Below are 11,813 nucleotides of genomic sequence, written 5' to 3'. Positions count from 1 at the left end.
GGAAGAAGGACGGTGGAACCAGAGAATTTCATTTCATGATAAATAATTACACCAGCTTTTATCTTTGACTGTAGGTACTCAGTGATAAAATATTATATTACCAATGTCCAATATCGCTCTCTCAGCACTTGGCGTTATATAGGCGATATTTTCCTGGAATCTCCAAATTATACCGTGTCCAAAAATATGGTACTGTTTTAGTTATTTCGACATTAATTTCAGGCTTTTACCAGATTTTACCAAAAAATGTTCGGTTACTTAAAATGGGATCTTCTTTAGGGGTTTAGGAACATATCACGTGTATTTTTTTGTTACTTTGTCGATTCATAGACAATATTATGAGATTTTTGACATTCCTGACCGCAAATTTTACAGATTTATCTATATTTCTTCTTCTTATAGTGCCATATAATATAGGATGTCGGCGATCATGATGCACGTCTTTAATGCCGATCCAATCCCTAATATTTGTACTCCATGATGTCCTAAGTAGGTTTTCTTTAAGCTTCCTCTCCCTCTCCTTCCTTCTATTTTCCCTTCTAATATGTTTTTAATATGTTATATTTATTATTTCTGTGTATGTGGCCGAAGTAAGCAGTTTTCCTTCTTTCTTATCTATATCTATCTATATTTAGAAATGTTATATTCAGGATGTCAGATATTTTGAGTCCGTGGTTTTATTTTATTTCCATCAATGCTGCTTACTATTGATGCTGCTGTTCAATGTTCATTAACTTCAGTTCGCATCATTTAACGACCATCCCTGCGGATTCTGTTACGAGTTACGAACTATAACTTCAATATTGATTATTCTCATAATGCTTGCTCAGGCGAAAGTCAATACCGTGCTAGTAGCAAAGGACACATTAAACATAGAAACTACAGTAGGCTGAATCCACGTAAAAGTAACGTGAGTCACTACTTCATTGAAGGTTTATTTGAATTACAGCTGCAAATGAAAGGGTCTATGCATATATCGAGAAAGTAACACTTATTTAGTGATAGATAATCACTTGAACTTGCATAGTGAACTTAAATGGAACATGCTATAAAATCGTGATTCGTGTTACTCTTGCCGCGGATTGACCCAGTAGGTATTTAAACTGTGTGGCTACTGGACTATTTTGAGTTTTTCACCACACCAACTGGTAAACTCTCACTCTGTATACTTATCTGCAAGAGTGAAAAGTACATGTCATTATTTTATCTGTGTTCGCGAGCACAGCGCCATCTAGCGGACCTCCCAAGAAGAGGACGAGTTCCACACACGGCCGCGCGGGGGCGCGGCGACAGCCTCTCCCACTTTACCATCCTCTACGACACGGCACACAAGCCGCTCTCGCGATTTTTGCAATTTTATATAGAATCGCCATACATATCAAATAATTGTTAAAATTCATTTAATTAACTAAAAATAAAATCATTTCGTAAAATCAAAAATAAGAAGAAGTCATTGAAGAGTACCTGCCTGCTGTTCCTGCCATAGGTACCTATTAGTCGCCAACGCCCCAACATTTGGACCTACGAGCCGGAAGCCATCAACCAGCGCCAGGATCAGCACAGCAAGAAACGGTCAGGTCATCCATTCCTCATCTTCTTCCCTTCATTCGGCATTGTGCTAAAACCGTGTCCATTTTGTAACCTTCCAGTTCGACACCGCGTGGCGCGCACGGCCGCCATTACGTGCCAGTAGCGAGTTTCGGGATTAAACTGTAAGTGCTTTACATTCTTTCACACACACACCATGGCTACTCCTAAAACATCAGTTACTCCAATTTCTTTAACTGTAGATTTGAACGATGCGCGAGTCTTAACGCAAAGACGTGGCACACTCAAAGGTAAACTCACGTTGTTCGCTAAATATGTCTCTACGCTTAATAAGGCTACTTTAACGAATATTCAAAAAGTCGAGTTACAATTACGCATAAATAACGCCGCGAGTTATTATCAAGATTTCGATGTCGTTCAAACTAGATTAGAGGACTTAGCAGAGTCGAGTGCTGACCTTCCTAAGCATCTAGAATACCGCGAAGAGTTCGAGACGCAATATTATCAGACAGTGGCCGCAGCGACCGAATTAGCTGACGTCGGCAACAGCCCCGCTGTTGCTAACGGCAGCGCCGCTGCCCCTGCCAGCACAGATACCGTGGGATATAAGGTGAAATTACCTACGATAGCGCTCCCTACCTTCGACGGTTCGTACGAGCATTGGTTAGGTTTTAGGGACACGTATACTTCTCTAATACACGATTCTGAGGACCTAGGTGCCATACAAAAGTTCCATTACCTACGCGCAGCATTAACCGGTACCGCGTTGCAAGTTATCAAGTCCTTAGAGTTCTCCGCAGAGAAGTATACGATCGCGTGGGAGCTTCTCGAAAATCGTTTCAATAACCATAGGTTACTCACACACAATTACGTAAAGTCACTATTTAACACGCAATCATTAAATAAAGAATCTGCTACACAGATTAGAAAGCTGATTGACTCTGTGCTACGTTCCCTTCGTGCCCTGAAGACCCTAGGTGAGCCTACGGACTCCTGGGACACGCTAGTTATTTATTTAATTGTCACAAAGCTAGACGCGGCTACGGAACGCGAGTGGGAGGAACACAAGGGCTCAGTCAACTTTAATAGGCATGATTCTACCACTCAAATTAAACTAACTGATTTGATAACTTTTTTACAAAACCGTGCAGATATGTTGGAGTCTATTGCTGCCAATCATTCTAAAAACACGCACACAAACACGCATGAAAATAAAAAGTCATCAAATCAGTCACAATCACAATCACACGCAACACATAGCTATGCTTCTAGCTCAACTATTTCACACACAAACAAATCCAGTTCCAAACGCACTTTGCCTCGCATTTGTCAAATGTGCAACGCTAATCATCCGCTTTATTCGTGCAATAGCTTTCTTGATTTAACTGTTCCTGACAGAATTAAATTAATTGAAGATAAGAAATTATGTCACAATTGTCTTCGCGTTGGTCACACAGTTGACAACTGCTTTTATGGCCCGTGTAGGATCTGCCAGAAAAAACATAATAGCTTGATTCATAGCCTGAGTAGTGACAGTGGCCGCGCATCAACACCGGCTGGCGATGTAAACAACAAGCCATCGGTGAGCGCTGTCCCCGCCACCTCAACACATCACACTCTCACACTTAATTCGCACACACACTCACCGCCATTGAGACCGACGCTGTTATGTACTGCATTGGCAGATGTTGTTGATAGCAACAACAAGTTACATAGGGCTAGGGTATTTCTCGATAATGGTTCAGAGCACAGTTACGTCGCGCAATCTTTTATAGATAAAATAAATACGCCTTTGGTACAGTCCACTTATAATATTTCCGGGTTAGGTAAATTAGTCACGCAAACCACGCAATCGTGCGAACTTAACCTGCAGTCTATCACAGGTGACTACCATACACGCATTAATTGTATGGTACTCCCTACTTTAACGGAACCGCTGCCGTCAGCAGCAATTAGCACGCATTCCATTCGCATTCCAGACATTATTCATCTCTCGGACCCTAATTATTTCAAATCGTCAGATATTGATATATTGTTAGGCGGTGATTATTTCTGGGGCTTGTTAAATAAGGATCGCATCCCTCTCGCAGAAGGGCCTTATTTACAAGATACTAAACTTGGTTGGATCGTCGCGGGTCCACTAAATAATACACGCAATAAAATAAATAAGACTACTTGTCATTTCACGCAAACTTTAGACACGCAATTAAAACAGTTTTGGGAGCTCGAGGAGGTGCCTAAGATAGGAGACGGACTGACAGACGACGAACGCGCCTGCGAACAGCTGTTCGTTTCAACCACGCAACGCGATAAGGATGGTCGTTTTCTGGTACGTTTACCCTTAAAGGAATCAGCTGACGCGCTCGGCGATACCTACGATATCGCTAGGAGTAGGTTTTTATCATTAGAACGCAAATTCGAGCGACTCCCAGAATACAAAAAGATGTACTGTGATAACATGCGTGAGTATATTGAGCTAGGACACATGTCACTTATACACACATACACTAAGCCTTACTGCTTTCTGATACACCACGCTGTTTTTAAGGACAGTCTCACTACACGATTGAGAGTTGTTTACAACTGCTCAATGCCTACTAGTTCAGGTAAATCCTTGAACGATTTACTGCTAGTCGGCGCAACCATACAAAACGACATTTTTTCTATATTGCTGCGATTTCGTGAACATAAATACGTAGCCTGCGCAGATGTAGAAAAAATGTACAGGCAAGTCCTTATTCAACCTGACCAACGGAACCTTCAACTAATTTTGTGGCGAGAGAACCCTTCCGAGCCACTAAATATTTACCAGCTTAATACGGTAACTTTCGGTACGTCGTCGGGGGCATTTTTAGCCATCCGCTGTCTCAATCAGCTGGCAAAAGAATGTGCTGACGAAGAGGTCTCTCGCACTATATTGGAGGATTGTTACGTGGATGACCTAATTACGGGAAATAATGATAAACACGCTTTAATTGATATCTGTGAAAAGGTCACCGACGTACTCCAGTCAGGCTGTTTCCCGCTGAGAAAATGGGTGTTTAATTTTGACGTTTCGCAATTTTCCTCGTCTAAAATAACGTCACGCGAATTATGTTTGGGCGATAACTGTCAAAGTAAAACACTCGGTTTAGGATGGACTAACAACACTGACGAGTTTCATTACACGGCAAAGATACAACAGGATAATGCTAATAAACCGATAACAAAACGCAAAATATTATCTGTTATATCACAAATGTATGACCCTCTCGGGCTACTTTCGCCAGCCATAATTATTGCCAAAATACTACTTCAAAAATTGTGGCTTTGTCGTTTAGATTGGGACTCGGAAGTACCTAATGACGTCGCATCAGCTTGGCGTAAATACATACTCACACATACACAACACATACATAACGTCCGTATTCCTCGTTATGTAATGAATGCGTCTGCGCATAGCACACAGCTGCACTTTTTTTGCGATGCAAGTCAAGCGGCCTACGGGACTTGTGCATATGTGCGTACGGTTTCGGGAGATAATAACGAGGTAATAACAGTACATCTGTTGTGTGCGAAGAGTAAGGTCGCGCCCTTAAAATCTGTTAGTATAGCTAAACTTGAATTACTAGGCGCGTTGTTAGCCGCTAGATTATACTCAAAGGTAATTAAATCGCTTAAAGTGAAGTTTGATTCTGTTTACTTTTGGTGTGATAGTACAATCGTGCTTGGGTGGATTCGTATGTCCCCCCACACACTCAAAACATTCGTTCAAAACAGGGTGTCGGAGATAAACGAGTTAACCGGGAGTGCACAGTGGTTACATGTAAGTAGCAAGAATAACGCAGCTGATTTAGTTAGCCGCGGCCTTGAACTGGACGCGCTTATCAATAGCTCGTTCTGGTTTAATGGACCGCCCTTTTTGCGTGAACCAGAATCGAACTGGTTACCTAGCACTTTGTCGCGCACTTCTGAAATAATACCGGCCGATTTACCTGAATTAAAAACACACACAATTAGTATGGCAAGCCAAATTGATACCGATACATTCCAATTCGACAAGTTTTCATCTTTTAACCGCTTACGGCGCGCGGGTGCCTATGTTTTAAGATTTATAAATAACACACGCATTAAAAATAAATTAAATCGTAAAACTGGCCCGCTGACTGTTGACGAATTGAATGCATCGATACAACATCTGGCGCGCCTTTCGCAAATAAAATCTTTTCCTGTTGAGTATGATAAGATGATAAACAATATACCTATTAAACACGCGCGTGGAATAAATAAATTAAATATTTTTCTAGGCGCCGATAAATTGATAAGGGTCGGTGGTCGTATTAGTAACGCATCTCATTTTACATACGACAAAAAACATCCGATTTTGATTTGTTCGAAACATCGTTTCACACAACTTTTGTTTCAGAGTGAACATATACGCTTACTGCATGCTCCGCCTAGTCTCCTGTTGTCTACTGTCAAAGACTGCTGGTGGCCGCTCGGAGGCACTAATTTAGCCAAGCGAGTGGTACGCACCTGTGTGACCTGCATTCGCATGAAGGCACAGACGTTCGCGCCTATTATGGGTAACTTACCTTCGCTACGTTTAGACCCAGGGTTCGCCTTTATGAGTTGCGGAGTAGACTACGCGGGACCAGTATATGTACTTAACCGTAGGGGCAGGGGTGCTAAACCTCAGAAGGCATACATCTGTCTAATAGTTTGCTTCACGACGCGCGCGGTTTATCTAGACTTAGTTACTAATCTTAGTACTGAAGCATACCTACTCGCACTTAAACGCTTTATTTCGCGCCGCGGTAAACCTAACGTCATATATTCGGACAATGGCCGCAACTTTGTAGGGGCAATGAAAGAACTTTCATCGTTCCTTCAAGGCCACGCTGATAATATCATTGAGTGTGCCTCTAATGAAAATATTAATTTACATTTTAACCCCCCATATGCTCCCCATATGTCTGGATTGTGTGAAAGAGCTGTACAGTCTTGCAAATATCACCTGAAACGCGTTATAGGTAACGCGAATTTAACGTTCGAGGAATTTAGCACGGTTTTGGCACAGGCGGAGGCCCTGCTAAATTCCCGACCCATGCATCCTCTTTCCACAGATCCCAACGACCTCTCCGCATTAACTCCAGCTCATTTCCTTATTGGCCGACCGCTGACAGCACCCCCCTGCAAGGACCTGACGGCAGAAACGGGCCGGCTCCCACGCTACGAGATGCTGGAGAAAATGCGACAACACTTTTGGCAGCGATGGTCGAAACAATATATTTCTGAGCTGCAGACCAGAACTAAATGGCAGACGCAAGGCCAGGATATCGTTTTAAACGCTTTAGTTCTGGTGAAAGAAGATAATCTACCACCCCTCAAATGGCGTTTGGGCCGGGTGGTAGCTTTGTTCACAGGCAACGACGGAGTGTCTCGCGTCGCTGACGTAAAAACAGCGAACGGGACCATACGAAGGGCATTCACCAAACTTTGCCCTCTCTTGATGCCGCCAGAGGGCGACACTGCGCCTACCTCATCCGCATCACCACTACCACATTGAAAGCGGGTGCTTTCAAGGCCGGGGGCATGTTCGCGAGCACAGCGCCATCTAGCGGACCTCCCAAGAAGAGGACGAGTTCCACACACGGCCGCGCGGGGGCGCGGCGACAGCCTCTCCCACTTTACCATCCTCTACGACACGGCACACAAGCCGCTCTCGCGATTTTTGCAATTTTATATAGAATCGCCATACATATCAAATAATTGTTAAAATTCATTTAATTAACTAAAAATAAAATCATTTCGTAAAATCAAAAATAAGAAGAAGTCATTGAAGAGTACCTGCCTGCTGTTCCTGCCATACCTATTAGTCGCCAACGCCCCAACAATCTGGAAGAGTGAAAAGTACATGTCATACAAACTTTAACTTGATGCCCAAAGCTGGCTGGTAGAATTGGCGTTTAAATGATAATTTTAAATCATAAATCTAAAAAAAAATGGTTTACTCTTTTACAGTAAATATTTTCCTCGTGCTGGTGTGGTAAGAATTTTGTGTTTCACTCGTTGGAAAATTTTGTTTAACGCGCACGCAACGCTCAAGATTCCACATCTGAGACGCTACGCTCGTGGTTCAATATTCGAATCGTTTGCTAGCACGGGCGGTTAAACAACAACTTTTGCCCCATAAAACAAATAACTAATTATCGTATGACGAGTGTCAGAAGACAGGACGGTTGCCAGGTTGTTGTTGTACTTTTAGCACCATCTAAAGGGTCACGTTAATAGTACCAAGAAAGTACTGATACTGTACGTCGTATGTTTACTGTGTTTCGACTACCAGTAACGATGTTATGTAATAGTTTCACAGGATATTGAGCTTAAATTATTCAGACATTTGCTCCGCCTTCTAAAAGCCGAAGTAACTTCCGGGAATAACTTGTAAAAGACAACTTCGCGTAAGTTTAGTTACTTAATAGACATTATAATTTCGCATGTGTTTAATTCATATTATATTCATATTCATATATTTATTCATAATAGTTCATATTATATGTCACATACATTTAAAATACAATTATTTGCAGAATTGATATTCGTAACATTAAAATATTTTACATACTTATTCTAATCTTAGGTACTTATTTGGTACTCTATAAACTCCTTAAAGCTGTAAAAAGTGTGCTCGATAAGCCATCGTTTCAGTCGCGCTTTAAAGCTCATCAGTGACGGTGCGTTTGTGACATGACTCGGCAGTCTGTTGTACACAGTCGGCCCCATCACATGCGTTACTTTGGCAGATTTTGCCAGCTTGTGCTTTACGCCCAAGAGTTTGTGGGCATTCCGCAAATTGCGACCGTGAACGTCTGCTCCACTCGCGTATTCATTAAGGTGGCATCGCACATACACAGCTACTTGGTATATCACCACAGACGGCAGCGTGAGTATTCGGAGGTCTTTGAAGTGAGGTCTTGCAGTTTTGTCCTGTCCAGTCTGTACTATTGCTCGCACGGCTCTTTTCTGCATTCGGAATACGCGCTCCCATTCGGCAGCGCGGCCCCATAACTCCGCACCGTATTGGAGGATCGAGTGCACAGTGGCAAAATAGCAAGACCTCACCACATGCCTGGGCACAACCCTCGCCAGGCGTCGCAATGCGAAGCAGGCACCCGCAAGTTTTTTACACACTTTACTGATGTGTGCATCCCATCGCAGGCTCCTGTCTAGTTCAAGACCCAGAAATGTGGTGTTATGTACCTGACCTATTTTGACACGATCCACGAGTACTTCTAGGTTCCTAGGTTCTTTGCCTCCAAGATGAAAATGCAGGAAGTTTGTCTTTTGAAGGTTTAGTACTAAGCCATTTATAACAAAATACCTCCATACCTGACTAGCAACTTCATTTAGGCGCTGCTCGAGTTCATCTAAGTCAGGAGCGGACACAACGACAGCGACGTCATCGGCATACATATAAGCTTCTCCCGCCGTTATTGCTTTCGGTAAGTCATTTAAAAGCAGCGAAAATAAGATATTAGACACCGATGACCCTTGTGCAACTCCCATTACAGTCGATATCGCCTCCGATCTAACTCTGCCTCCGTCAGCGACCACCGCCTGGGATCTATCGTGAAGCATATCTGTGAAGAGTGCATGTGCTTTACCTCTTATTCCATAGTGGTGCAGTTTGATAGCGAGTACGTTGTGGTCGGCAACATCGAATGCCTTCGACAGGTCGCAGCACAAAACCGCAACCTGCCGGCTTTGCTCGCGGGCATCCACAACACAGCGTACCAGTTCACGTGTCATGGCGCAAGTCGAGTGGCCCGCGCGGTAAGCATATTGCCGTACAGACAGAACTTCGGTAGCGGTTAGGAAATCTGTTAATCGCGAGCTGAGTCCATTTTCAAACACCTTAGCCAACGCTGGAATTATAGAGACAGGTCTGTATCCATCAATGTCTTCTCTTTTCCCTTTTCCTTTAAATATAGGGGAAATTTTACTAGTTTTTAGGGAGGAGGGATAGGCCCCCTCGAGAATACACTGATTGTACAGATCCGCCAGTACTGGTGACAGGGGAGCGGCACCGATATAAATGAGCTCCATAGAAACATCGTATATATCTTTAGTGACTTTGTGAGGGATGTTTTTAGTTATTATTCTAAATACCTCATCCGCAGAGAACGGACGGAGCAGCAGGCCACAATCGGCCGGCGTGCAAGCACGGCCCAGCGCAGCGCGTACTCGCGGCAGGTCGGCGCTCGGCGCGCCACATGCTACCGCTGCGGAAGCAAATCGTTGGTTCATGGCATTTGCAGCGTCTTGCTTCGATGGGAAGTTCTTACCGTCTGTGTCTACAACCACATCAAAAAAGTCTGCAAGAGGGCGTGATGTTTTGCCTCGTTCCTTATTTACAATTTGCCACATGGATTTGGACGCATTTTGGCTCTTTTCTATTATGTTTTGATAATGGTCGTATTTAGTCTGCCTAACGAGCTCGTTATATTTTCTATGTGTATTATTGATCACTTGTTTTAAGCATTCATTATTTGGAAATGCATTACCAATTATAATAATGTCAAATAAAAATGATTTTAAATTAAAAATATCATCTGATACCCAGGATTGAATTTTACTATTATGTAATTTTAATGGAAAACAAATGTCAAAGTGATTTCTAATAATATTTATAGTAGATGTCGCCATCTGCGCAGCCTTGCGACCTCGGCGATTCCACAGCTCGTTCCAGTTTATACTATATAACGCTTCTATGAAGGCAGCTCGATTGGCATGAGTAAACGCGCGCGCCAGCCGTGCCGGCGGCGGCGGTGCGCGAACCTGGTACACCACCTCACAGCGTACCGCGAGGTGGTCACCAATGTTCGTCGTCACAGGGGATGCGTCCGTTATAGTCATAGGGCTTACGGCGAAATTATGGTCAAAAGCTGCACTTTATGCAGAAAGCAAGCCACTTTGCACAGTGATACTAGGGACCAATACAAATGTTTTCATCCGAGGAAACACGATTTTCATCCACTAGAATTCAAGATGGTGGACATTTTCCAAAATGGCGGCCGCATATTTTTAAAAATTTATAGAATCGTAACGGCTGCACCGATTTTGATGGTTGGTGTGTCTATCGTATCGTACTGAAGCGTTTATTAATATTAAAATTTAAGTCATAAAAAATTTAAGATGGCGGCCGAATAATAAGAAAAATATGAAAATATCAAACTTTTTTTTTCATTCTCGTGCAATTTACCAATAAATTTTCTATGATATGGCCACATTTTTATGTGCTTAAATTAAACCTGATAATATTATCTACATAATAAAATAAAAATCATGAAAATCTATTGAGTAGTTTTTGAACTATACCCATTTCAAATGGAGCGCGCGGATTTGAAAGACGTTTTTGCACGTGATGTAAACAATTTTGGAATCATAACGGCTGCACCGATTTTAATGGTTGGGGTAGCTATCAGTTTGTATTAAAACATTTATTTATATAAAAATTAAAATCATTTAAAAAATAAAGATGGCGGCCGAATAATAAAAAAATATCTTTTTTTTTTTATTCTCACGAAATTTACAAATAGTTTTTCCACCATATGGACACATTTTTATTTATTTAAATAAAATCTTATATTAACATCTGCAAAATAAAACAAAAAACATTAAAATCCGTTCAGTAGTTTTTGAACTATACGCATTGAAAATGAAGCGCGCGGGTTTGAAAGACGTCTTTGCACTTGATATGTGATGCATCGTATCGTTTGGTACCGCTATACAGGCAAGACTGATTATTTATTTTGGTCACAACTTACTATATTACTATTCAGAATCAATGATTTTAGTATTTATATACATTATTAGTTTTTTATTCCGAGTTTAGGTATATTTATATAACCCCCGTTAACTTGACCATCACATAATTTTGATTTTAATACGTAAAATAACTTAAATGCACATAACATAACAATCATAACATTTGTATTAATAGCAATTGTCCTTTCCGAAGACTCAAGAAATAATTTTCGACAACTTCTGTAGGGGGCTACGGAAACATATATTAATACAAAACATACTTTTTGCTTCTCGTCTAGGTTATACTGAAAGATAAAAGAGTCATACAAAATAATATCAAAATACAAGGAAATAATGATAACATAATAACATAATAATTGCAAAATAGTTTTTATTTTGGCAGATGCCTTTGCAAATATAACATTATTAATACATTGCATTATTTGAATTGCGCCGCGCAGGGTAGACCCACAACA

General features: G+C 41.7%; 1 protein-coding gene across 1 annotated transcript; it reads left to right on the top strand.

Annotated features, from left to right (window-relative positions):
* The first annotated feature begins 5,141 nt into the window (after positions 1-5,141).
* Positions 5,142-7,320, top strand: LOC125242280. Its single transcript, XM_048151041.1, has 3 exons — positions 5,142-5,353; positions 5,954-6,113; positions 6,654-7,320. Exons 1-3 carry the CDS (start codon positions 5,270-5,272, stop codon positions 7,094-7,096), a joined length of 687 nt encoding a protein of 228 aa, XP_048006998.1. The 5' UTR covers positions 5,142-5,269; the 3' UTR covers positions 7,097-7,320.
* Positions 7,321-11,813: the final 4,493 nt, after the last annotated feature.

This window comes from Leguminivora glycinivorella, chromosome 2 (genome assembly GCF_023078275.1).
Source record: "Leguminivora glycinivorella isolate SPB_JAAS2020 chromosome 2, LegGlyc_1.1, whole genome shotgun sequence".
Lineage (NCBI taxonomy): Eukaryota > Metazoa > Arthropoda > Insecta > Lepidoptera > Tortricidae > Leguminivora > Leguminivora glycinivorella.
This window is presented reverse-complemented; position numbering and strand designations above follow the sequence as displayed.